The following is a 27,470-nucleotide window of genomic DNA, read 5'->3' on the forward strand; positions in this document are numbered from 1 at the left end:
AAAAATGCCGGAATCTAGAGGCCAACACTTAGAACTTGGATGAAACCACATCATCCACTGTGTGGCCTCTGCTTTCCTCCTAATGTCAGATGTGCTTTCCCCCTGTGGTCAGAAACTCACCATAGACCCAGATGGATCATGCTTTTTTTATGTAGCAAATCCCTGTTGTTGGACAGTTAGGCTGTTTCCAGTTTGAGGATTTTATAAAAGTGGCCATGTTCACCCTCCTTTTTTTAAAAAATTTATTTTAAATTTATTTATTTTTGGCTGCATTGGGTCTTCGTTGCTGCTTGCGGGTTTTCTCTAGTGGCGAGCGGGGGCTACTCTTTGTCATGGTGCACGGGCTTCATGTTGCGGTGGCTTCTCGTCGTGGAGCACAGGCTCTAGGCACGCAGTCTCAGTAGTTGTGGCTCGCGGGCTCTAGGGCGCGGGCTCAGTAGTCGTGGCGCACGGGCTTAGTTGCTCCGTGGCATGTGGGCTCTTCCCAGACCAGGGCTCGAACCTGTGTCCCCTGCACTGGCAGGCAGATTCTTAAGCACTGCGCCAGCAGGGCAGTCCTTCACCCTCCTTTCTTATGACTTTTTTTAGGGTAGATTCCTGGGAATAGATGGAGTGTGGACAGTGGGTCCAACTTTTAACCCTCCCCTCACACCCAGCTTTATTCACATCATCTCAGCCATGTTAAAAGGTGTCCCCAGTCCCAACTTTGGACAACCCCGTGTGTCCCCGGTGTTTTCCTTTTTACTCTGTCCTCCGGAGAGCCCTGAGAGAAGTAGAAGTCAGTAGCACCTATTTCCGATGGAGAGACTGAGGCTCAGGGCAGTGAATGGCTTTCAGGGTGGAGGTCGGGCCTGAGGCAAGGCAGGTGTCGCCCTGTCCTGGGGAAGCTACAGGTGAGGAAGGGAGTGCCTTCATTCATTCAAGCACTGTGCCAGGGCCAGGGCCAGGGCCAAGGCTGCTCCACACACACCCTTCCCTGCTCCTGGGTTGTTCGCGAGAAAGATACTAAACAAGTAACAGGTGATGGGAAATGCCAAGATGGAAGTTAAAGACGGGACAGTGTGGGGCTTCCCTGGTGGCACACTGGTTAAGAATCCACCTGCCAGGGCTTCCCTGGTGGCGCAGTGGTTGAGAGTCCGCCTGCCAATGCAGGGGACGCGGGTTCGTGCCCCGGTCTGGGAAGATACCACATGCCACGGAGCGGCTGGGCCCGTGAGCCATGGCCGCTGAGCCTGCGCGTCCGGAGCCTGTGTTCCGCAGCGGGAGAGGCCACAACAGTGAGAGGCCCCTGTACCGCAAAAAAAAAAAAAAAAAAAAAATCCACCTGCCAATGCAGGGGACACGGGTTCAAGGCCTGGTCTGGGAAGATCCCACATGCCTCAGAGCAACTAAGCCTGTGCTCCACAACTACTGAGCCTGCGCTCTAGAGTCTGCGAGCCACAACTGCTGAGCCCACGTGCCTAGAGCCTGTGCTCCACAAGAGAAGCCACCGCAATGAGAAGCCTGCACACCGCAATGAAGAGCAGCCCCCGCTCACTGCAACTAGAGAAAGTCCCTGTGCAGCAACAAAGACCCAACGCAACCAAAAGTAAAAATTAAATTAAAAAAAAAAAAAGACGGGACAGTGTGGGAATGAGGGCTGTTCTTAGAGTTGGGCAGCAGGAACCCCCTCTGAGGAGGTGACCTTTGTGCTGCGATGTGAAGGGAGGAGCTGGCCCAGCTGGGGTAGGTGTTCAAGGCAGAACAGCAAGTGTGAAGGCCTTGTGGCTAGAACAAGCTTGTGGAAGAAACTTCCAGAAACAGATCAAGGAAGGCAGGTGGCTGAGGGGACAGTGAGGATGAGACAGACTGGAGAGGGAGGCAGGACTAGAGGGGTACTCCAGCGGGAGTGACCAGCAAGTGCAGAGGCCCTGGACACAGGGCCAGTGTGGCTGGAGTGGAGTGGGGAAGAGGAGAAGACGGAGGAGTTCACAGGAGGCCTCGGGGCCGGGGAGCCACTTTCCCCTCTCATCTCTCACCTTCCATTCTGTCTCTGGCCCTCAAACATCCTGGAGCAGGGCTGGGACTCCTCAGTGGGCAGGGGAAGGACTCAGCCTGGGCCTCTCAGGCCCTGATGGCTCTTCTCCACACCTACTGTCTGCTGAGGACTCTGGTGAGCACTTGACACACATTAGGTCTCCTGGTGCCAGTCCCCATCTGGAGGATAAGAAAACAGGCCTGGGGGTTGAGACTTGCTGCACACTGCCTGAATCCACAAGAGGCTGTCTGCTGAAGCTGGGAAGAAGGGCATAAATTGGACCTGGTCCCTACCCTCTTATAAGTCTGTCTCCCCACCTGTAAAATGGGTGAGTGAATAGGCCAGTGATTCTCCACCCTCTCAGACGTGACACCATTTAAAAACATTTATAACAGGCGCTTTACGCTCCTGAAGTGAAGTCACCGCTGATATCACCTACCTATACAGAATTTTAAATCAACACAAAGGGGACTTCCCTGGTGGTCCAGCGGTTAAGAATCTGCCTTCCAATGCAGAAGACGCAGGTTTGATCCCTGGTCAGGGAACTAAAATCGCACATGCCGCGGGGCAACTAACCCTGCGTACTCTAGAGCCTGTGTGCTACTGACCCCACGCACTCTGGAGCCCGCGCTCCACAAATGGAGAGGAAGCCCTGAGCGCCACAACGAAGAGCCTACACATCACAACTAAGACCCAACGCAGCCGAATAAATAAATGAATATTAAAAACAAAAACGCAAAACTCCAACTTACATTATAAAAGCAAAAAAGGAAATAACTACATAAAATGCACATTTCAGCATGTAAATGCTGGTGGCCCCAAGGCCCGTAGACGGAAGCATCAGGAGTCTGCATGGACGCAGGGTCCCTGCACTGGCGCAGCCCCTAATGCCGCCCGCCTTCCCCGCTCTGCCGACAGGGGTGCGGTTTTCCCAGGCGGGTCACAACTGTTGGTTAGTCTCCAAATAAGGCGGGACCCAGTTCCTTTGGCTACAGCGCAGGTGCGTTGCTGGCAATTCCATATTTGTTTAGTTTACACCGGGAAAAAAGTCCTGCGTGTTCATACAAGAAATGGAGCGAAACCCAGGATCAAAGAATCGTAACCGGCCCCTCCGCGCCGGGAATGTCCCGAGCGTTGGGAGATCCGGCGGGACGTCCCATCCCGTCCCCGCCTCCACGTGACCGGATCCCTGCCGTTCCGACACCCAAAGACGATCCCCGAAGTTCCGAAACGCTTCTGGAGGAGGGCCGTTCCGCAAACAGTCACAGCATTACATGACATCAATGACCCTACACTACTGTGGTAGTTTAAGGAATTATTTAAGCGCTATTTTTACACTGCGCTTTCTTCGCGTGGAGGCGCGAAAGGGCCTTAACTCTCGCGGCCCTGCTCCTTTCCTATTCCTGCGCACCTGCCTCTCCTCCGCTGTGCAGCCGGCCAAGGTTTGGTTCCTGGTTTCCGCCTTCCTTCCCGGGACCTCTCGGAGAGAGGAGTTAATGGTCCTGTTTCACGGCTGAGAAAAGGAGGGCCAGCCAGCAGCCAATCACGGCTGGGCAGGCGGGGACCTGGATTTTTCTCCTCTGGTGCCCAATCTTCACCAGCTCTTCTCTCCACGGACCTTCCTTCTGATACCAGATTTTCATCTGCGGTGTGATCTGTCGAGAGCACATAACTCCACTCAACCGTTGTACTTACAGCAATGATTCATAGGGCACTTAATCTTTGTTCGGCACTGGTCTAAAGGCGTTGCACGTTTAGTCTTTGTTTTCTGTTTCTGTTTTTCTGCTGTTGGTGGTGTTTCGGCCACACCGCGCTGCATGCGGAGGTCTTACTTACGCGATCAAGGATCTAACCCCGGGCCCGCTGCAGCAGAACCGCGCCGTCCTCACCACCGGACCGCCAGGGAATTCCGTTTCCTGCTGTTGTTGTATTTTTCATTCATTGGTTCGACATACTGAACCTCCCACCAGAATCAGTACTGGAGACTGAGATTACACTTAAAAAAAAAAAAAAAAAAAACCACAATCGGAACACTTGCGACCTAGGTTTTATGTGCCCCCTCGTGCAGATCAGGAGGACAACGGTCAGGCTGACAAAAACACTTGGTTGTAAGCGTTCTACTGCCCAGAAGTGTGAGCCGTGGTATATAAGCACCGCAGTATAAGCTACATAACGAGGCTCCTGTGTGCTGGACGTTGTCTTCCCCGAACCATCAACTGGTAACAACCCCAATCAACGCAACTAGTAAGCCCGAAATAACTGACTGTATTTTCTAAACCCAAGCTTAACCATCCTACGGGTTAACAGTCCCGAACAAGAACGTAAGGTTTTGACCACCCCGTTAATTGACAATAGCGACTACACGCAATTCCTTGATTCTCTTTTAATTTTTCTCAGTTACGTTAACCACTGAATTCTGCTTTTTAGATGCACGGGGTACGGGCAGATCGCAACTCCCAGGCATCCCGCAAAGTAGGCGGGTCACCGTAGGGGCAACCTTTACCCGCTCAAAAATTCGTCTCACATTTGCAGTGAGGATTCGGGCGTCACCCCGAATCGTTATTTTCCTTACTCATAAGTTTAAGGCATAAACGGTTTTAACGTTTACTTCCTAGGTAATGAATCCCATTCTCATTAGTCCTACGGTGAGTGTCAAAGTTGACCGTCGAACCGAGAACCTCTTTCCTTTGAAGATTGTCTTACTCATTTAATTCTTTTCTGTTGCTTTTTCATTTTATTTGCTCGTCTTGAGAAAGAGGGAACGGTAGGGCTACGACCCGCCGTATGCAGATAAGCAGCGGACGTCGCAAAGGCTCACGGGGAGAGCCCCGCCTCTTCCGGTCCTTGCTCGGTTTGATCTGTCGCGAGACTTCGTCAGCCGAACGCCGGAAGCCGCTAGTTCCTCCGTAGCGGCCGAAGGGGCGGGCTCCAGGGCTGAGGGACGATAAGCTGCTCGCGGCTGGCGCGGCGGTGCAAGATGGCGGACATCTCCCTGGACGAGCTCATCCGGAAGCGAGGGGCTGCGGCGAAGGGGCGGTAAGCGGCCTTTTCTCCTTTCGGGGTTCACGGCCCGAGTCTTAGCGGGGCTCGGGGCGGAGAAGGGAACGGTCTGGGCGCGACGCGGAGGGCCGTCTGCGCCCGCCCCCTGCCACAGCCGCGCTCCCCATTGGCCCGGCCGCCGCCGCCGCCGCGGGCCCGGCCGCCCGGCTGCCCACTGGCTGCAGGCGCCGTCGCTCCGGCGGGCCGGGGGGAGGCCGGTGGCACCGCTGACGGCGGAGGGGCCGGACTGCGGGGCTTGTGGGGGCGGCCCGACTGCGGGGCTTGTGGGAGCGGCCCGAGGGGCGCCCCGCGGGGGGCGGAGCTGCGGTTGCTGAGGGGACGCGCTGTCCGCGGCCCGGAGGGTCTCAACGGCGCAGCCCCTCGTCTGAGGAGCCGGGCGCTGCTCCACGGTCTCAGCGCGGCCTCAGAGTTAGGATGACTGGAGTTGCGCGGGCAAGTGACTTGCTCAGACTCTGCCGGTCTGTTAGTGTCGAAGCCGAGACCTACACCCAGACCTTTAATTTCCAAGTCTTGCGCCTGGTTCTCCTCTAACACTCGACTTCCTTTGTGCGGCATTTCAGGTTCTCTAAGCGCTTTGCTGCCCAGGCGGTCTTTGCTCTTTTCGCAATCCTGTTGGCCCGCTCTTAATGTTTTCCCCGTTTTCCAGATGAGGAGCTGGAGGCGGAGTGACTTGCCCGAAGCCACGGAGAGCTGAGATCGGTGCCGAGTGCACTTTATGAGCTGGCTGAGTTGGCCTCAGGCTTGGGCAGAAAAACAGTTGGGACGGGGCTGGAGGCCGGCCGTTTCTCGATCGTTCGCAGAGAAGACCGTTCTGTATCTGGGTGAGGAGTCGCGGGGATGGTTCGCAGTTAGGTGCTCCGGACTTCCTGTGGACCCTCAAATGTTGTTAGTCATTTCCAGCCTTTATGCGCTCCAGTTCACCTGTATGAAAGAGTGGGAACTTCGGCCAGTAGTTTTCCAGCACGCGTTAAATTAGTTCAGATGTCCTTGTAAACATCCGGGCTGTAAAGGTAGATGTAGTTTTCTCAGATAGTCATTCACTCAGCAGACGTGAATTTATTAACACTGCCTGCGTGCCTGTGCCTAGAAAATGGATTCTTTTACTCTCTGAAAGGTATCCCCCAAGCCTCACCTCTGCACACATAGCCACTGCGCCCGCCACCACGGAATTCACCAGCCAGCACTTCATCTGGCTTCTGGTTCATGACAGGCACCCAGCATTAATTTTCTCTACCATTACGTGTGAGTAGTTCTCTCCTAGGTCTTCCCTCTAGTAGCTGGTGTGGAAATTGGTGCTGGGTCCTCGGGCCACTTCTAAGCCCGTCCAGGTTTCACAGGTTTGCTGGACAGTTGCTGAATGAGCCAGCTTCCCAGGACCTGCGCTTCCTGCAGTCACTCCCCTCAGTTCCTGACTGCAGGCAGTCTGTACTTCTTTGGTGTTTATGTGTGCAGAGTCTTGTGTTGGGCATTGGGTGGGCATGCAGGGAAGGGAGGATATGTGGACCCCTGGGAAGAGCAAAGACTGTGCAGCCAGGCAGACCTCGTCCCTTGGCAAGGCCCATTGTTGGGTCTGTGCCTCCCTGGCCAGGTGACTTATGAGCTGGGCAGTTTCCTCATTTGTAGTAATGGTTCCTGGTAGGTGGTTGAGAGAATTAAATGAGAATGTAAGAATGTATATTTTAAAGTTTGTACCAGATAGTAAAGGTTTAGCAAATGACTTTAAAGGAGTAGAAGCCCAAATCCCTTCCCCCAGGGGACATAATAGCTAAGCATTGGGGTCCTAGAGTCAGACTGCCAAGTTTCAATCCCTGCTTCTCCCACTTTCCATATGATCTTATGAAAGTTACTTATCCACTTTATGCCTCTCTTCCCTTATCTATAAAACATGGATAATATTCACTTCCTTAGGTGTTGTCAGGACTAAGTCAATCAGTGTATCTAAAGTACATCAAAAAACATCTGATGGGTACTGAGTGCCCAATAGATGTTAGTTATCATCATCGTTAATGAAGGCTTTTAAGTACAGAAGTAACATCCAGTCTTCAGTGTGAGAATATTGCTTTGCTTTTATGTGAAGATTGGATTGGGGGAAGTGCAGGCCAAGAGACCATGTAGAAGAAACTGGACTGCATGCTGTGTTTGGGTTAAACCTGCTGGAAACTCCATTTTTAGTTTGCTTGCACAGCCAGCAAAGGGAAAAACTAGATGGGGTGGGGAGGGAGTCCCCATCAAGAACTGAAAGGTCTGAACAAATTTCAGTGAACAAATGTCATTTCCTACAGTAAACAAATGGCTATTTTACATGCTTTCTAGAAGAAATCACCTTACTGGAAACTTTGGTTTAATGTAGCATGGATGTCCCAGGAAGAACTTTGTGCTTAATAATTTAGGAAGAAAGAACCTATGACCGTCTCAGAAAACTTCTTTCCTCTTCTTAGTGGAAATAGCAAAGGAATGAGCCCGTGGAAGTGTGGATAACCCCTTTTCACAGGTCATGGAATGCGCTTGTTCTTCACAGGTCGTGGAATGTGCTTGTTCTTCAGAGCAGCCATTCTGTTTTGTGTTCATCGCATCGTGTAAGTCAAGAAAGGTGTCATTATCATCGTTATTACCTGGCCCCCAGTTAATCATCAAAAGGTTCCTTGGTTAATATGAAATTAGAGAAAGAGGGGAGTGGTGTTATGGTACTTGATCCAGGCCATGGTGAGGTGCTCTCCTTCCCCACGCACAGCACATCTCTAGTGGCTCCAGTTGTTCAAGACCCATAGATGAGTCTTTCCAGGGCAGCACTGGGCACCAGCTGCAGCATGGGCCTGCCCCTCTTGTCCATTTCTTCCTTTAGATGTGAGAGTATCACTGATTTGGTTAGTCAAGTCACCCCGTCTTTGGTTTGCTCGGTTCACCCCTCACGGGATAGCTATCTGTCACTCCCTCCATGTAGTTAGATGAAGGTGACACGGCAGCCTTAGTGGGGAAGTTGGGCCTTGAGTGTGCTGGAGGTGAGCAGCTCTGGGCCAGATGCGTATGTGAGAGTCCTTGGAGCCGTGGGGAGAGGAGGTTAGGGAACTTCCGAGTTCAGGCCAGGGCTCTGGTCCTGGTACTCACTGCTGGTTTTCTTATTGAAATAAGATAAGGGAAATTAGATCTAAAACAAAGAAGAGGGAAATGAGTTGTTACATTAGCTTGGAAGGGAAGAATTAAAATTTAAAATGAAACATCTGCACAAGACTCTCTTGGAGGGTAAAGGGATCGTGTCTTGTTTTTCCTTGTGTCTCTAAAGCACATAGTTCAGAATTGACCCTCAGTAATTGTTAGAACTAAACTGTGTTTTCTCCCTAAGATGACCTCAACACACACGTTCTAACCCAGAGACCCCCATGGATTAAAATCCACTTTAGAATAGTCCAGGGTCCCCCTTGTGGGCCCAAATCCTTTGGACTGGACATCTGTCCAGAGCCAGCTGCCACTCTGCTCTCCACAGGTAGGTCCAAGAGAGTGAGGCATTCCTAGCCTCAGACAGACCCTCCCTGGTCATGTGTATGCCAGGCTCCAGCAGGGGACTGGGGGAGGGGCACAGGCTCCAGAGGGCACCTCTCGCCCACACCACTCTTCCTAGGACTTGGTGGCGTGCCTGGGGAGTGTCTGGAAGCAGTGTACAGTTGCACTGTTTCAGGTGTGATGGGGCCAGGCAGTTAAGAGACTTGCTCAAAACCTCCCTCTCTCCCCCTCCCGAACATTTACTGAGGCCAGAAGTGCAGAATGTGTTTCGGGAACATCAGGTAGTCTGCCGTGGGAGGTGAGGCTGCAGGCAGTGGGGGCCAGACTAATGGTTCCACTGAGGGGTTGGGCTTTGTTAGGGAACTCCTAGCAGTTCTTGGAGCAGGAGGGTAACATAACTGCTTCTATGTTTTAGAGACCTGCTTCTAGCAGGAGTGTTTATTTGAAACATTCCTGATGACTAATGCCTGCCATATAAGCAGTACTGCTGCCTGCTGGGATGAATGGCTGTCTTTTCATGCAGGGAAAGGAGCAATGATTATAAAAAGCCTGAACACTGAAACCCCCTAAAGCTGCTTATGAAAGGAGTTGAAAGAACTGGTGTAACCAGGGAACTGAATACATGGAATTGAGGGAAAGTAGCTTACTCGTGCTCTTATGTCCACAGCTGTATCACCTCCCTCCCCAAAATATACCTTTTGTGCTGTTCAAATAGATAAAAATACCAGCACGGGACATCTTGGTGGTCTTCCTTGCTAGACAAGCAGTATGGTGTGTGGGTCTCTGGTGAGTACACTGTCTGCCAGCCTCAGTGTGTGTGCTCACCCTCTCGTCGCTAGAGGGTACGCTATATCCCTGGATGTGACTGGAGTCCTAATTTTTTCCATAGCTTGGGGACAGTATTCACCCTTCCTTAACTCCTCGAGTCCTGTTCTTTATTTTTGACCCATGCTTGATTTATTGGTATTTTAACTAGGTATAGTGAAGTTCAAATCCAACTTTCACCGTTATAGCTCTGTTATTTGGGATAGTTACTCTCCTTGAATCTCAGTTTCCTCATCTGTAAAAGGTGGGTAATAACCTAATTCTCAGAGTTGTGAGGGTTAAAGGAGGTGGGTCAAAATTTATGGATCTGTAGTAAGTGCTCAAAACTGTTAGTTGAGAGTGCCTTCTTTGTAAAATCTTTCATAAACCCTAGTAGCCAATTGCCCCCTGTGTGGCCATGGCAGACATTGCTTATCAACCGTAGACTTCTGTGAATTCTCAATGCAACACTTCAAACAGCCATTACAAATTATCAGAGAAGGGAAATTGTTGAGGAATATGAATAAATTAAGGTTGCAGAAGCCTAATCTCGCCTGCCCCTCCTTCTGCAAAGGTTTACTGTTCAGACCCAATTGGAATGAACCAGAAAACTTTTGAATCTGCCCCTTTCTTCATTCTCTGTTCAAGGATATGAATTTTGTTTTCAAGAATCTCATTGTTGGGACTTGCCTGGTGGCGCAGTGGTTAAGAATCCGCCTGCCAATGCAGGGAACACGGGTTCGAGCCCTGGTCCGGGAAGATCCCACATGCTGTGGCGCAACTAAGCCCGTGCACCACAACTACTGAGCCTGCACTCTAGAGCCCGTGAGCCACAACTACTGAGCCCACGTGCCACAACTACTGAAGCCCACGCTCTGCAACTAGAGAAAGCCCGCGCGCAGCAACAAGGACCCAACGCAGTCAAAAACAAATTTTTTTTAAAAAAAGATAAGCTGATAATTCTACATCCATTTAAAAAAGAATCTCATTGTTCCTTTAATTGTTCAAAATAGTTGCTTTCAGTAGCTTTTTCTTTTTTTCTTTTTTTTTCTTGGCAATAATGTTTAATTGCTTGAATGACTGGTGAAATTGGGTAACTTGACTTTTTGAAAGCATAATTATGCCATTGGGTCTAGATTTGCCCAATTTTATGGTATTGTAAGATCATGGTGTATCACACGATGAGATCATCCCACCTCCTGTAGTTAAAAATATCAGGAGCCTTTGGTAGGGGTACCCCGGTGATGGGAGGAGGTGGGATTTGGAGAAGAGAGATGAAGATAGGAAATCTTCATTCAGGAGGCCAGGCATAAGTTTGGGTTAGGATGTGTCTGACCTCCACTGTGTGGTGGACCTGGTCATCAATGAAGTATTCCACTGTCAGTGTGTATGCAGCCTGGTTCCCTTTGTAATGTCCACTCAGTCGGAGACCAGCTGCTTTCTCTTCCGGGAGGCCTTTCCTGAAGCTCCTGCAGCTCGGCAAGGTCCTTGTGGGTCCCACTTTTGGAGTAAGGGCCAGAGTGGCCCTGTGCCATGGCTGTGTGGGTGCCCCTCTCTCAGCTGGGAGAGCGATTGGTGGCCAGGATCCTAGCAGAGCACTGGACCAGTTGGTGAGGGCTGGGTGGAGGACTGGCCTTGCAGGGGCAGTCTAGGAGAAGCCCTTCCAGGGCAGCCACCCCTTCTCCCGTCTTACCTCCCCTGGGGCTTGGAGTAGGAAAGAGAGAAGCTTGGAATCTGTTATAATGGAAAGAGTCTGGAGTCTGGGGTCCAGTCCCAGCCATGCCACTAGCTCTTTGATTTGGTTTCTCCTCTGTAAAATGGAAGTGATGGCAGGTAATCTCAGAGATTGTGAGCCTAAAAGGAGAATGTAAGTTCGTAGCCCTGTAGGGTCCCTGACATAGCTGTTTGAGCCTTTGTCATTCCCCTGGGGCAGTGTTGACACAGGGGAGGAGCTGTAGGATGTACCCCTTGGGAAGCTCTTAATCCTGTGGATGATGCAGGCTTGTAAACAAATCATCGTGATGCTGCGTGGTAAGTGCTTTAATAGAAGCTTTGTTCAGTGCTTTGAGGGCTCCAAGGAGAGAGCCTTCAGCTGTGGAAGTTACATGGGAGAAGTGAAGGAATGCTCTTGAGGGTGGGGAAGTGGGGAAAACTGAAACGCCTCCTTAGCTCCCCGCTCCCCCTCTGCGAGAGCAGAGAAGCTACAAGCTGTGGGCTGTAGGGGGCGCTATCCACATTTGGTCTGCCTTTTGACACTACTCTTTCCAGAAACCCTGGGCTACCTCTAAGCCCTCCCACGGCGCCACAGACTTTGTTTTGTTTTTAACATCTTTATTGGAGTGTTATTGCTTTACAATGTTCTGTTTCTGCTGTACAACAAAACTATACATATACATTTATCCCCATATCCCCTCTCTCTTGTGTCTCCCTCCCTCCCACCCTCCCTATCCCACCCCTCTAGGTGGTCACAAAGCACCGAGCTGATCTCCCTGTGCTTTGCGGCTGCCTCCCACTAACTGTCTATTTTACATTTGGTAGTGTATATATGTCCATGCCACTCTCTCACTTTGTCCCAGCTTACCTTTCCCCCTCCTGGTGTCCTCAAGTCCATTCTCTACATCTGCGTCTTTATTCCTGTCCTGCCCCTAGGTTCATCAGTACCATTTTTTTTTTTAGATTCCATATATATGTGTTAGCATACGGTATTTGTTTTTCTCTTTCTGACTTACTTCACTCTGTATGACAGACTCTAGGTCCATCCACCTCACTACAAATAACTCAATTTCGGTTTTTGGGTTTTTTTAACATATATAAATTTATTTATTTTTGGCTGCATTGGTTCTTCGTTACTGCATGCGGGCTTTCTCTAGTTGCGGCGAGCTGGGGCTACTCTTCATTGCAATGTGCGTGCTTCTCATTGCGGTGGCTTCTCTTGTTGCGGAGCACAGGTTCTACGCTCGCAGCTTCAGTAGTTGTGGCACGCGGGCTTCAGTAGTTGTGGCTCGTGGGCTCTAGAGTGCAGGCTCAGTAGTTGTGGCGCACGGGCTTAGTTGCTCCATGGCATGTGGGATCTTCCCGGACTAGGGATCGAATCAGTATCCCTTGCATTGGCAGGCAGATTCTTAACCACTGTGCCACCAGGGAAGTCCACTCAGTCTCCCAGAGTCTCTGCATGAGAAAATAGATCAGGGATGGGCAAGCAGTCCCACCTACCCACCTTAAACCTAATCTGATTGATTCTGTAAATGACTCCTTCCACTCTCTCTTCCACGTGTTTTTGTTGTTGTTGTTTTTAAATATTTATTTATTTATTTATTTGGTTGCTCCAGGTCCTAGTTGTGGTGTGCGGGATCTTCGTTGATGCGTGTGAGATCCTTCTTTAGTTGTGGCCTGTGGGATCTTTTTTTTAGTTGTGGCATGTGAGATCTAGTTCCCTGACCAGGGATCAAACCTGGACCCCCTGCATTGGAAGTGCGGAGTCTTAACCACTGGACCACCAGGGAAGTCCCTTCCAACTGTTTTTTGTATAAACCCACCGGAAAGTACTTAAATCCTAATTTGCCATTTTTCAAAGAAAAATGACATTATGCATCACTGCCTTAGGTCTGGCTCTGGCATAGTAGTGGCAGCAGGTGTTTTTCCACTATGCTTGGAATAACAAGATGAAGGTCCAGGTTTTCTTTTACTGGTGCCAGGAAGACTCACCTTTGGTTGCACTCCTGCTGTTAGCAGAGGAGCTGGTGGACAGTCTCACTCCAGCTGGCTGAGGAAGAAGGAGGCAGTAGGAGAACCCAGTGGCTTGCCCACTATGAAGGATGCCTCCTGGGAGGCCTGCGCAGTGATGTGGGACGTGGTATAGGAACTTGTTTATTCAGTAGTTTTACCTTCTAACTCCAGGTCAGAGATTTTCAACACTGCTGTTCTCCAGGATCACCTGTCGAGTGATAAATGCATATGCCCAGGCCTTCACCCAGATTTTGGACTCAGTAGCTCTGGGGTGGGGTTGAGAGAGCTGTATTTTTTTGTTTGTTAGTTTTCTTTTCTTTTTTTTAGAGCTATCTATATTTTTAAGAAGCTCCTTAGATGTTTCTGATACTGAGCCAGGGCTCAGCAACACTTACAAAGCACGGGGCAGTGAATCAGGAATGAGCCCCATCCGCCACTTCCCTCCCAGTCCAGGGTAGGGAGAGAAAGGAAGAGCACAAAGGATAATAGACACAAAGGAGGGCTGTCCTGGGAGAATCAGAGCGGGTTTCCCAAAGAGGAGGCGTAGGAGTTGGTGTCCCCAGGCAGGGCGCCTGCCGCAGGACTTTGTGTGGCTGGAAGCCTTATGGTGGGGTGGGCAGAAGCCCACAGATCCCAGAGAGGACTTCCAGGATTGGACTAGAAGCGTCTTCTGTTTCCTTGCAAGCCATTAGAAGAGCCAGCGAAGGAGCCCCAGAAGAGAATGGGACTTGTTTTATGGAGTTTCATTCCTTTCCAGTTTTAACAGTTTCTGGATTGACATTTTTATTGTTGCAGACTGTGATAAGTATATATTTGGTCTTTGTCCTGGCACACAGTTTCTAAAACCCTTGGAATTTCCTGAGTGATAAGGGTGATAGGAGCATCTTTGTTATAATGAGGCAGCTCTTGGTGGGCCCCTAGAGAGCTTCAGGACAGGGGCTGGTCACCAGAAAGATCTAGGCATGATTAGCCTGTTGGAACTTGCAGCTCCACCCCACTCCCCACCCTGGACCTCCAGGGAGAAAAGAGGGGCTAGAGATTGAGCTTATCATCAGTAGCCAGTGATTTGATCAATTACGGTAATGGAACCTCCATAGAAACCCGTGTACAATTGAGTTTGGAGAAACTTTGGGTTGGTGAACACATCCATGTGCCAGGAGGGTGGTGTTGCCATACCCTTTCCCTGTACTTTGCCTTACACATCTCTTCTGTTCGGCTGTTCTTGAATTGTATCCTTTGTAATAAACTGGTAATAATAAGTAAACTGTTTTCCTCAGTCCTATGAGCTATTCTAGCAAATTATGTAACTTGAGGGGGGGTCGTGTGAACCCTCTATTTATAGCTCATCAATCAGATGAACAGGAAGCCCGGGACTTGGAATTGACCTCTGACTTGAGGGCAGTCTTGTGAGACTGAGCCTTTAACCTGTGGAGTCTGTGCCACCTCTAGGTAGTTAGTGTCAGAATTGAGCTGTCAGACACCCAGTTGGTGTCTAGAGACTTAGAGAATTAGTTGGCGTGAGGAAAAAAACCTACACATTTGGAGTCAGAGTGTTGTGAATAGAAACAGTTCAGAGTGATTATTTTTCTTTCTACCAAGTCTTTATATCTTAGTCTGTTAGTCCTCTGGCTCCAAGCCAGACCCATGTGTTGGCTTTCTTGGTCCCAGCCCAGTGGGGGTATCTGTCTGCCCTGGAGGCAGGAGGCTGCCAGAGGCCAGCTGGGCACCCTTTGTTAATCACTTAAGCTCTCTAAGCCTGTTTCTTCTACTGTAAAATGGGCATAATACTGCCCGCTTCACAGGGCGCTGAGAGTGCTGATTGAGAGCAAGGATGTGGAAGCACTTTGGAAACTGAAGTTGCTCTTCAGGTGTGTGGGGTTTTGATACCTGGGAGATATTTTATGTGGTATTGTTTGGAGGTGTCTATCATAGTGTCTAAAACACCTGGTGTGGGGAGCAAAAACAGTCTTACCTAGTGATAGAAACCAGCAGGCCCTCCTTCCTAACTTTGTTTACAATGCAGAGTTAAAAGTCATAAAACTACGAAAGAAGTCTCTATTAATTGTTTCCTCTGACAGGGAGCAGCTTTCTGGTTTCTCCAGGACTTCCTTTGTTTCCAGTATTACCATGGCTCTACTTCCACAGCCTGCTGTTGATATCCAGATCCTCTTAATGTTGCAGTTTTTATTTGCAGGCTCAATGCCAGACCAGGAGTTGGAGGTGTCCGATCTCGTGTTGGGATCCAACAGAGCCTTCTCGGTCAGCCAGCACGCACAGCCACCTTCCAGCAGAGATTTGATGCTCGGCAGAAGATTGGCCTCTCAGATGCCCGGCTCAAGCTGGGAGTCAAGGATGCCCGGGAAAAGCTTTTGCAGAAAGATGCCCGGTTCCGGATCAAAGGGAAAGTGCAAGATGCCAGAGAGATGCTGAATTCCCGCAAGCAGCAGAGCACGGTGCCCCAGAAGCCCCACCAGGTGGCTGATGCCCGGGAGAAGATCAGCTTGAAGCGGAATTCCCCTGCTTCCTTCTTGAGCCCACCCATCGGGACAGTGACCCCTGCTCTGAAGCTCACTAAAACCATCCAGGTAGGTTATGGCTCCTGTCACAAATTCCTGGAAACCAGTAACAGCTGTAGTTTCATGCAGGGACCAAGGACCAGGAGTGTTTAGGCAAAATGACAGTTCCCCCAGCTGTTTGTATAGTAACCATATGAGGAAGGCAAGATATCATCTCACTTTTCTGTAAAAGAAAAGGGTGGAGGTAGTCCAGAGAAATTAAGTGATTTTCTAAGTGAGATAGTAATAGAGGGAAGTGAGAGGAAAGGACAAAACATTGGCTGAGCTTGTGCTATGTGGCAGGCACTTAACATTTATTCCTCACTGCAACCATGGATTATTACCCCAGTTTTATAAAAGAAGAATCTAAGTCTCAGAGATGTGAGTAATTGTGCACAGTTACACAGCCGGTCAGTGGGAGGGCGGACCAGGATCGAAGCCCAGTCAGATCTGGCTCTTAGCGCAAGGTCTTGGCCACCTGCACAGCCGCTGTCCCAAAGGGAATGGAAACAATATCATTTCACCTTCTCAGCAACTTTGGTAAAAGGAACAGCAGCAGCAGTGAACATTTATTAAGCCAGGTTCATTGAGCCCTGCAAATGCGTTGTCACGTGATCTCTGGGATGATGAGTCTTCCTGTCGCTTTCCTGCTTTGGGCATAAGGCGGTCTTGTAGGGCCTTTTACCACAGACCAAAACTGAGTGCCCACCATATTTTAAGTTAAGTGATCCTCTACTCATATAGAGAACACATGCAGGCCCTGTGGGATGAATTGTGACCACTGGGTATTTCTAGGTTCCACAGCAGAAGGCCATGGCACCAACTCATGCCCATCCTGCTGGAATGAAGATCAACGTCGTCAATAACCACCAGGCCAAACAGGTGGACTGTGTGTGTGTGTGTGTATACACACGTGTGTGGTTTTGTTTGTTTAAATTTTTTAATATTTATTTATTTTGCCTGTGCTGGGTCTTAGTTGTGGCATGCATGCAGGATCTAGCTTTCTGACCAGGGATCAAACCCAGGCCCCCTGCATTGGGAGCACGGAGTCTTACCCACTGGACCGCCAGGGAAGTCCCCCACACTTGTGTGTTTTGATGTGGCCTTCCAAGTGGATTAACTGAGGCCTGGCCCAAGGTTCCAATTTGAAGAGTTGGAGGAGGGATTGGTTACATTTGACACTTTTTGCAGTGTATGAGTTTTAAAAAGAAATTTCTTCAATGCATAGGGAGAGAGAGGCAAATTGAAAGGTTTTTTTTTTTTTTTTTTTTAAATAAAAGTAGTATGTAGCTTATACAGAAAATTTGCAAAACAGAGAAAGGTTAAGGAGGGGGAAAAGTCCTCACGCTCTGGCTCTCTATAGCCAGCCCCTGTTGAAATTCTGCCCTGGTTCCTTCCTGTGTTGTGTGTCTGTGTGTGTGTGTGTGTGTGTGTGTGTGTGTGATTATTATTTATTTAATGCATAGTAATAGTTGTGATTATGTTATTATCCAGTTTCATGTTGTTTGTTTTCACTTTATAACTCAAGCGTTTTTGTTTCACATTTACTGTAAACATTTTAATAACTGCTTGATCCATTGAGTTGACATTCGAGTTTATTTCAACCATTTTCCTGTAATTTTCACTGTTAGAAATCCTTCTATGAACATCTTGGAGGAAAAAAGCTCTTTCTCGAGTTTGGGTTTATTTCTATAGGCCAGATTGCCTGGCACAGACTTTGTAAGCCAAAGGATATAAACAGACATTTTAGGGGCCTTTGATAGGTATCTACAAGGTACCCACTTGTAGAAAGGTACTTCTGATGTAACTGGAATTGCAGCACTTTCATTGGGCCCTTGGGGGCAGGGGGCAGCCTGCCAGGACTTGAGCCCCAGTCTCCCAGACCAGTTTCCCACGCACCCCCCCTGCACCCACTTCTCCCCCCACCTCACTTACTCCAGCCCTCAGCTCCCTGTTGTCCTTACTCCAGATGTCTGTTGAGAGCCTGCATACCACGTTAGCTTATATTTCTTTATTTTCAGAATTTATATGACCTGGATGAAGATGATGATGTTATAGCTCCCATTCCTAGTAAACAGATGAAATTTGCAGCCTCAGGCAGCTTTCTCCACCACGTGGTATGACATCTTACTTTCTTCCTACACTCTGGGTGTGTCTGATCAGGTTCACAGGAGAGGTGGTGGAGAGTAGGGCCTTTCAATTCAGAAATATTTCTTCATTTGGGTCATGAGATTATCGGAACCAGAACTAGTTCAACCCCTGGCTTTTATAAATGCTGAAACCAGCGGCGTGTCCACTGACTTGTTCAAGATCCCACAGATAGTGAAGTGCAGAGCTGCAGCTCCCAATTGCTGTGTCTGAGTCACTGCAGGGGAAATATGAGTGATCCCACAGGACAGAATCACATTTTATTTCCTTTGTGGCAGGACATTCTGCCTGGTCCCCTTCCTTCCATGGTCAGCAGCTCTGCCTCCATTCTTGAGTCTGGATTCCCTTGGTTAGTGTGTTAGCAAGAATAAACTGAGCCTTGCCTGAAGGCTCCACCAGGTGCAGCGTGCATGCGGGGAAAGCTTGATGAACTAGGATGCTGATGCAGAGAAGGAAAGAGAGTAGTTTCTCGGAATATCAGGGACCTCTGAACATCATGCTCAGCTCAGTGCATGCGGCCAAATTACACATAGGGAGGCAAGTGGGTGCCCAAGCTAAGTGCCTTTGTTTGGTCTTCAGAGACCCAGAGACTCAGTTTTGGTCACTGCACTGAATATGTGGACTAATTTCCTGGTTACCATTGAAGCTCTTAATGTGATGTGTGAAGCTGAATGATGCCAGTTTGTTACAAAGGGGCTGGGCCTTTCCTAACTCAGTTAGTGGCTAACCCTAATTGGAAAAACCCCTGTGTTTATATTAACTTATTTAAGACTTCATTTCCTCCCCACCCTGTGAGATGGGTACTGTTATTACCCCTATTTCACGGATGAGGAATCAGGCACAGAGAGGTGAACGAAATCTGCTCAGCTTGTAAGTGGTGGATCGAGGACTTAAGCCCGAGCGGTCTGGCTCCCAGGCGATGTGTTTAACCACTACACTCACCGGCTCTTGAGACTCAGAAAACAGCTTGAGAAATGTGGGATGCAGCATGAATCTAGGTTCTCCTGGATTGGGAGAAGCTGGTGAATTGACCCTGTCCCATCATCTGCCTGTCTGGCTGCTGCATTCCTCCTTTTTCCTAAATTGACAAGACCACCTGCCACTTCTGCCTCATGCATTTTTTTTTCCTCAGACACATTAAAACCAGGGAGTTCACTGGTTTATATTTCCAAGGGATCACATGTGCAGTTAGGGGTAACGGGAGGGAGCGAGGGAGCTGTTTCTGCTGGTTTGCACATGCTGACTCTTGCAGCACGTCCCTGACAGTCTGGGAGCTGAGGAGGCGGGGCTACCCATGGTTCCTCTGTGCAGAACAGGGACCAAAAAGCTGGGAGTCCAGGCCTTCTTAAGAGTGAGTTCCTGGGCTTCCCTGGTGGCGCAGTGGTTGAGAGCCTGCCTGCCGATGCAGGGGACACCGGTTCGTGCCCCGGTCCGGGAAGATCCCACATGCCGTGGAGCGGCTGGGCCCGTGAGCCATGGCCGCTGAGCCTGCGCGTCTGGAGCCTGTGCTCCACAGCGGGAGAGGCCACAACGGTGAGAGGCCTGCGTACCGCAAAAAAAAAAAAAAAAAAAAAAAGAGTGAGTTCCTATTCCCAGCCAGCCCATCGTGATAGAAGCGTATCTAGGAGTGAACTTGACCCCAAGCTTTTGGCCTCTAACTCCAAATTGCAGGGTTTTTATAAAGTCTAAATGGTATGGGTGAGCCTATGGCTCCTGTTCAGGACTGCGTGGAAGCTTCTTGGAAAGGGCTTCCCACACTGGAAAGTGGCTTCTGTGAACACACGTGCAGGCCGTTTTTCTCTCCTCCTGCCGCTTCCCTGGCAGCTGGCACCTTTCTGGCTTTAGATCGATAATGGAACTGGGAGGTGGGAGGCCTTGAGATACTGGGGGTTGTCAGCCCCCTGGGGTGTCTGGGTCCCTGGCTTTTCAGATTCCTCTCTTCCTCTTTGTTTAGGCTGGGGTGAGCAGTTCCAAGCTTTCCATGTCCAAGGCCCTTCCTCTCACCAAAGTGGTTCAGAATGATGCATACACAGCTCCTGCTCTCCCCTCCTCTGTTCGAACAAAAGCCTTGACCAGCATGTCCCGGACGTTAGTGAACAAGGAGGATCCCCCCAAAGAGCTGCCGCCTGCTGAGGTGAGGAGAGGAAGTGACCGCACTAGTTGAGAGTTAGACTGTGCTGGGTGGGGGCGGTGTGCTGCGTGCATCCCGTTGGGTCCTCATTGGGCCCCTGCCCTCAGAGAGCTCAAGGGCAAATAGGGAAAACAGAGCTGCAGACAGCACTGTGCCTGGTGATACAACAGAGGGCTGCCAGGAGCACTGAGGAAAGAGCATCTAATTCAACTGGACAGATACGGGAAGGCTTTAAAGAGAAAGTGCCCTCTGAGCCGGACGGGTCTTGAAACATGAATGGCATTCCAGGCGGAGGCTCGGGCCTGAAAGGGCCTGGCGTATTTGGGAAATGATGAGAGGTTCCATTCCCTAGCATAGGGTGATGGGGGCATGATTAGAGGGGCCCAGTTGTGACAGGCTCTCCATGGGGGTTTCCTCTGGGCCTTCCTGGTCGTTTGCCTGAAGTGAGCTCTGCTGTTCACTGACTTCCGGTAACGTTCTTTTGTCTGTGGCAGCCTGTCCTCAGCCCTTTGGAAGGCACCAAGATGACCGTGAATAATCTGCACCCTCGAGTCACCGAGGAGGACATTGTTGTAAGTACTGTGGCCCGCCAGAATTTCAGATCTCAAGCCACTTCTGTTTCAAGGGTCCCCAAGAGCACCCCCCGGTTAGCTGATCCTCTAAGAGGACTCACAGGACTAAGCACAGAGTTGTATCAGGGCTTAAGATTCATTACAGGATACAAAGCAGAATCAACAGAGGGAAAATGTTCGTGGGGCAAAGGCTGGAGGAAAGCAGACTCAAACTTCTGGAGTCCTCTCCCATTGGAGTCACACAGGATACACTTTATTCCCCCAGCAGTTGGTTGTAATGACATGTGTGAAACCAGGGAAGCTCATTAGAGACTCAGTGCCCAGGGATTTTATCAGGGACGAGTCATGTAGGCATCCTCTGCCTAACACCAAAGTTCCAGACTCAGAAGGAAAGCAAGTGTTTAGCATAAACCACGTTGTCGGCACAAACAGTCTAGGCTCTGTGCGCCACTCCTATCGGTTAGGGTGACGGGAGCCCTCCCAGAATCCAAGTTCCCAGGTGGCAGCTGAGGGCCAGCCTTGGAAGCAGACCTTCCAAAGGAGGGCAGTCAGGCCAGGTATGTGAACCCTTTTCCTCACAGCTTCTAAACCAGAGCCAGGGGAATTCCCTGGTGGTTCAGTGGTTAGGACTTGGCACTTTCACTAATGGGGCCTGGGTTCAATCCCTGGTCGGGGAACTAAGATCCTGTAAGCCATGCAGTGTGCCCCCCCCCCCAAAAAAAAAACTAAAACAAAGAAAACAGAGCCAGGTGCCCAACCTAAATCTCAGGGCCACAGAATTGTGCTAGAATGGGATCATTTAGTCCCACTGTGCAAGATCCAGTGGTTCATATTTTCCTGAGTCTTTGGAATTTCTTCCTCCTTCAGGGGTTTTCATGATAGCTCCAAAGTAAAAGGAATGAGATGGAGTGGTGTTACCTGGTGGTTGGCCCCTCTGGATTGCCCTTCTGGTCCATCCTGTCCCACCCTTGGCAGTCATGGGCAAAACCCAATTCAGGTACCTAGTGAAGGGTGGCCCAGAGTTAGCCAGGACTTTTCAACCTCATTTTCATTCAGGCACCAATAAGACTGTTAAAGAATCCAGGTGCCCTTTTTACTCAACTGTTAGATCACAGAATGAATGCAGCTGGACTCCACCCTCTCCCTGCAGCTGAGTCCCAGGTTCTATAACAGCCCACACTGGCTGCCACGTTTGTTAATGGTTTTAATTGTGAAACATGAGTGCTGGGTGATCACTTTGTGAACAGTGCACATGAGAATGGAAATCGTTGCCTACTTTGTATTAAGACTTGACAAATTAGAAAGAAAGCAATTTTTTCCTGATTATAAAAGTAATAATAGCTTTTATTTATTGAGTTAATTATAGCTATTATTATTTATATACTTACTGTGTGGCAGGCATTTTGTATGCAGGATCTTTGAAATTACAGAGGAATGAAAAACGAATTACCTGTAATGATTACTACTCATAGTAAACTGCCAATAATCATAGTGAACTGCCAATAATAGTCATCCTCACCTCTTTTCTACCCAAATAGGTAATGTTAAAAGAAAAACTAATAGACTTAGAATCACACTTAGTATTCAGTTCCATATCTTGGTTTTGATATGTAGCATTTTCCCTTTTATCATTAGAAACAAATCATTTCAGCAACCTTTTCGTAAATCTTCTTTTTGTCCCCATAACCACCTTGTGAAGGCAGTTGCAGGTGAAGAAATGGCTTGGGTGCTAGTCAGCCTTTGCAGTCTGTATCCATATTGGGTTCCCTCTCTGGCCTCAGTCTGTGAAATGAGGAGGGATTGGAGTTGGAATAAATGATGATGATGACATAGGTGTACAAAGCACTGCCTGAAAATGATCTCAATTGAAACCCCTCAATCTAGCCAAACCAGGATGATTGGTCGCCCTGCATAGAACTCCAGAATTTGTGTTTCTAACTGATTCCCAGGTGATATATTAGCCACTGTCTTTGATGAGCCTATATGTCTGTCCATTCTCATTACAGACACTCTTGACAGAAATTCTGTATTCCATAACTATTATCCTTGTTGAGGAAGTGGGCACCGAGGCAGGAGGACTTCGGGGGTGACTTGGAGTCACAGGTACTCCAAGGCTTGTAAGCGCAGGCTCAGTTCTCACTGCCAGAACAGCTTTTCCCCTCATCTGGCCCCAGATTGAGGCCTGTGGATGTCCCAGGACCACCTCAAATGGAGCCTCCCTGAGATCTTAGCTGCTGGGCATGTTCAGTCAGAGCGTGGCCACCAGTCAACCCAGAGCCCTGTCTGGAGTGTGTGAATGGCAGGCTGGGAGGGTAACTGCCCAAAATTCTCCCCCAACCCTAACTAACCCCTCTTGTTCTTCACAGGAGCTTTTTTGTGTTTGTGGAGCCCTGAAGCGAGCTCGGCTGGTCCATCCTGGGGTAGCAGAGGTGGTCTTTGTGAAGAAGGACGATGCCATCACTGCATATAAGAAGTATAACAACCGGTGTCTGGATGGTAAGTCAGGGAGAAAGCAGCCACGTCACCTTGCTGCTCCTCACTGCTCACAGCAGGCCTTCATCTGAGATGGGTGGGTGGACCTCCTGGTGCATTAGACCCTCCGGGGCCACCTGTGTACTAAGAGCAAGCAGAGATGTTATGTTTTTAATTGAAGTATAGTTCATTTACAATGTTAGTTTCAGATGTACAGCACAGTGATCCAGAGATAGATACATACACACACACACACACATTCTTTTTCAGATTGTTTTCCCATATAGGTCATTACAAAATATTGAGTATAGTGCTATACAGTAGATCCTTGTTGGTTATCTCAGCCTCTGCTTTTTTATTGGATTATTTAATCCGTTCACATTTTATGTGGCTTTCTTTTGCATTATATGAAAATCTAGTGCAGCATTTTAGTTCTTTTAGTGATTTTTTTCCACTATATTTTTTGAGTCACTTTCTTAATGGTTGCTCAAGGGTTTACGGTATACATTGTGGGTTATCAGAATCTATTTCAGGTTAGTATTAACACAGTTGCAGTGAGATTTAGAAATATCACTCCTATAGGGCTGTATTCCCTCCTCCCCTTTTTTTGTGCTGTTATTGTTACACTTATCACATGCTATATAAAGTGGGAATCCAGTACTTGTAAGGTTAATCCTTCATGGACAAAGTAGAAATCTGAACATACACTTTGAACCTTTTTTTCACTTAATTTTATACCGTAAGCATTTTCCCTTACTACTTGCTTCACAAACAAGTTTGGCTTGCTTCATGCTGAGTCCACTTTTTCCCTTACTTTGATTCTGATCTCCTCCTGCATGGAGCTAGCTCTGTTGCCACTTGGCTTCTTGGTGCCATCATTGGCAAGGTTTCATGGACCTCATAACCCTGGGGTTTCCTTAGTCTTTGGGCTTTGCCGAAACCTGACAGCCCCATCCCTAGCTGTGCAGCCAGAGCTGCCAGTGGTGTATGCTTTGACTCCTGGTAATGAACATGGCAGTCCCTGTCCTTTGTGTGAGGAGCTGCAGTCCCGTGGCAGAGCCTTTTCTTCTTTGGTTTTTCAGGGCAGCCAATGAAATGCAACCTCCACATGAATGGGAATGTTATCACCTCAGACCAGCCCATCCTGCTGTAAGTTCCAAAGGTGGGGTGCTGGGGACCAAGTGGAGCTTTTCCGCTTGCTTACCCTGCATGATCATCTCTCTGTTCTGAGGGGTAAAGTGCCTGTATCACAGCTCCGTTCCATTTCCTCTGCTCTGATAGCAGGCAGCCAATTAGGAAGCTTAAATTTGTACAAAGTGGCTTGTCACATCATTTCTGCAGGGGATTGACCCCACAGGGGCTAACATTAAGACCTCGTTTCCAGCCTTATAATTTAGAAACACCTGAGAAGAAAGTGACGAGCAGGCCAGTTGTGTCCCTCTTTGCACAACTGTGTGTGCATTGTCCAGGTGAGCGGAAAACCCTGCCTCCTCATGATTGACTCTGGGGGACAGTGCTGGATGCTACCCCTTGTTTTGTTACATATCCAGGCATACATTGCCTGCTCCAGGACTGAGAACTTTTTGAAGCCTGAGATGGAGAAAATGTCTAGACTGACATTCAGAAGGAAGTCCTATTGTAGACAAGGATACACAGACCCAGGGAGAATGTTAGCCTTGCTGAGGTGGGAGGGGTAGTGTGGGGCAGGCCTGAAATAGACTCTGAAATACCGAACGACGGCACTTTGAACCCTGGATATTGCGTTGTGTGACTTACATAAGTTTCTTAAACTGTGTTCCAGGATTAAGTTGTATTCTGAAAAATGTGCGTTTTATGACCTAGTGAGTTTGGGAACCACTGGGCTAAACCCAGTTAAATCTACAAGACTTCTCAGAATGTGTAATATGCCGATGTGTGTTTGACCATCCCTGAGGGACATGCAGTGTTTCCTAAACTTAAAACCCCAGATCATAGCAGACTGCATCTCACTTTTCTCATCAGCAAATTTAAAAAATGATAGGTTTGCTATAAGAAATGGAGTAAAAGGGTACGGAAAGCATTATGTTTGGTGCCCAGCTTTTGAGAGATCCTCAGCTAACGGTGGGACCGCTCTCTACCTAAGGGAAACCCACAAGGACTTTGACTTTGCTCTCTACAGACGGCTGAGCGACAGCCCCTCAGTGAAAAAGGAGAGTGAGCTGCCTCGCAGGGTGAATTCTGCCGCCTCATCCAACCCTCCTGCCGAAGTGGACCCTGACACCATCCTGAAGGCACTTTTCAAGTCCTCAGGGGCCTCTGTGACCACACAGCCCACAGAATTCAAAATCAAACTTTGAGCGGGGGAGCGAGACAGCCAGAAGTGGGGGCAGAGGAGGGTGGCTCTGTTCCCAAAACAAAGATTGTGACCTATGGGCCATTGGACTGGAGGCCCCTGAGCATGGGAAGGGTCGCCGGGGGTAGAGAGCTTCCTCACTGGATGGTACCCGCCTTTCTGTGTTGTGTTCTACCCTGTGCTCTTCTCTGTTAACATTTCCTGTAGTACGTTTCTTCTCTCTCCACCTCATCACCAAGGTAAGCTTGTGTTGCTCAGAGTGTCTCCCCCTAAACTCAGCCCTAAATTTTTTTTTTTTTAATCTGGAAATGGTGCCATGAATTCTCTGGGTGGCCTTCCTGAGGCCCAATGGAATGCAGGGCAGGGGCTGTTTGAAGGACACTGCTCTTTCTTCAGGGGTGAGGGTTTGACTCCCGTTTCTCTTTTTTAAGCTTTTCAAAGTGGGGAATTGAAGCCCCTGCCATCCTAATAGGAACCAGGTCAGCTCAAGACCTCTGCCGCTCACTCTCCTGGTCAGTGGAGGTGGCCTAGGTGGGGATCAGGTCACAGGCCCCTTGTCCTCTCACCGCCGTTGGCTCCAGACCAGTGTGGTCTGGAGAGGACCCTGTGGCAAGGGCAGGATGAGACTTGCTCCACTAGGAAGAGTGCACCGCTGGCTCTTGATTTGGGGGACCCGCACTGTCTCGGTCAATCTAGAGTAAATTCTTGAGTTCACACTCCCCTCTTCCCTTGAGTTGTGCTGAGTGCCCCACCCCAGCTCTCTCGGCCTTCTGGGTGTCACTGCTGGGAGGGGCTTGCATCGTTAGCCTCCCATTTCTCACCCAGTACAGCATTGTCACACCCTGGTTTTGGTGCAAATGCCAGCTCTCTGCTAGTTGGGTGTTTCAAAGGGTCTGCCTCCCGTTCTGTGACTCTGTGGGTCTGGGGGGTTATTTGAATAGGAGTGGTTGACTTTTTTCTTCTGGCCTCAGGTACACGAACAGGACAATAGTTAGGGATGCTAAGAGGCGGCATATATCCAGCAGCCACCAGGGGGCACTGCTTCACTATTGTGAGGGACCCATCCATCCCTGACTGGATGGTATTTTCCCGGCAGTCGGGGTAGGGGAGCAGTGGGTGGTGGGGAGGGAGTTGAGAGAGCAAAGCAGCCTTTCCGGGCAAGCCGGGAGTTGTTCCCTCAGTGTGGTTCCAGGCATTTGGGGCAAAACTGTAGAACCTGGGGCAGCCCCAGAATATACCAGCACAGCATTGCTCCAGGGACATTCATTCTCAGTTTCCTGCCTGTCTGTTGGGACTGTAAAGGGAAGCCAGCCTAGCAGAGCTGGCGTGTTTTGAGGCGCGGGATTCTGGCAGGGCTACAAGTCAGTAGCAGGTGGTATGAAAGGCACAAGCCTAGAAAGTATAAAGGGGACCTGAGACACTAAGCATCTCTCATAACCTACTTGGGGCCAGTCCAGTGAAGAAAAACCTGGAAACTCATGTTTCCACAGAGTTAAATCTGTCAAGCAGGGGGGACCCAGGGTTTGAACCGAGCTCAGTCCTCCAGGTCTGAGGTTGCCCAGGCCTGGGAAGTCCAAGGAATCTGCCTGATGGTGCTCCACTTTCCAGTACTTTAAAGAAGGCTGCTTTCGTTCCCTTCTCCCCCTTTGAATGGGTGCAAACTTAGTTCTCTTTAGCAGTTGGAAGACATGCCTCCTTCACTTTCCCCTCCTTGGCCCCAGAGAATGTCCATAAGACACTAGGACCTGGTTTCACAGGTACTGGAGACAGATCACTGCGTGGACTCTGCTTTCGGTAGGGACGGTACGTATCCCGACTGCATGGCTTTATCCTCCTGTCTCCCCTCCAGTACCATGCCAGGCTGCTCTGCGTATCACAGGGTTTCAGTGAGCCCACCTGCAGCCGCCTGGCCATCTGGGCCCTGTCCTCTGGCTGGCCATACGGTACATTGCAGGGCAGAGCCTGTTTGCCCCCCTGTTCTACAGGATGTCATCGTGGGAAACGAGAAGGTGGTAGGCCAATCCTTGTGTCCTTCGCCTCCCACTCCCCTGCATTCCCCATCTGTGTCTCTTTTGTTCAAAAGGAGAGGAAGAGGCATTAAGGGATGGAGGAGACTATGTGTTACCCATTTCTGAATAAACATTTGTTATTCCTA

General features: G+C 49.4%; 1 protein-coding gene across 1 annotated transcript; it reads left to right on the forward strand.

The window, feature by feature from the left end:
- The first annotated feature begins 4,900 nt into the window (after window positions 1-4,900).
- On the forward strand, window positions 4,901-27,470 carry POLDIP3 (DNA polymerase delta interacting protein 3). The gene is made up of 9 exons (XM_081250326.1): window positions 4,901-5,053; window positions 15,300-15,690; window positions 16,456-16,542; window positions 17,682-17,777; window positions 19,763-19,942; window positions 20,434-20,511; window positions 22,878-23,007; window positions 24,066-24,132; window positions 25,142-27,470. The coding sequence occupies exons 1-9, from the start codon at window positions 4,995-4,997 to the stop codon at window positions 25,317-25,319; spliced, it is 1,266 nt and encodes a 421-aa protein (XP_081106452.1). The 5' UTR covers window positions 4,901-4,994; the 3' UTR covers window positions 25,320-27,470.

The sequence above is a fragment of the Mesoplodon bidens genome, assembly GCF_964165515.1.
Source record: "Mesoplodon bidens genome assembly, chromosome: 11".
NCBI classification, from domain to species: Eukaryota; Metazoa; Chordata; class Mammalia; order Artiodactyla; family Ziphiidae; genus Mesoplodon; species Mesoplodon bidens.

What these genes read in the sequence shown, in the direction of transcription:
- POLDIP3 (XM_081250326.1), top strand. Translation starts at nt 4,995, where the DNA reads ATGGCGGACATCTCCCTGGACGAGCTCATCCGGAAGCGAGGGGCTGCG. An exon ending in GCAGCTTTCTCCACCACGTG is followed by an intron (nt 17,778 to 19,762) that starts GTATGACATCTT and finishes CTCTTTGTTTAG; the next exon opens with GCTGGGGTGAGCAGTTCCAA. An exon ending in TCAGACCAGCCCATCCTGCT is followed by an intron (nt 24,133 to 25,141) that starts GTAAGTTCCAAA and finishes TGCTCTCTACAG; the next exon opens with ACGGCTGAGCGACAGCCCCT.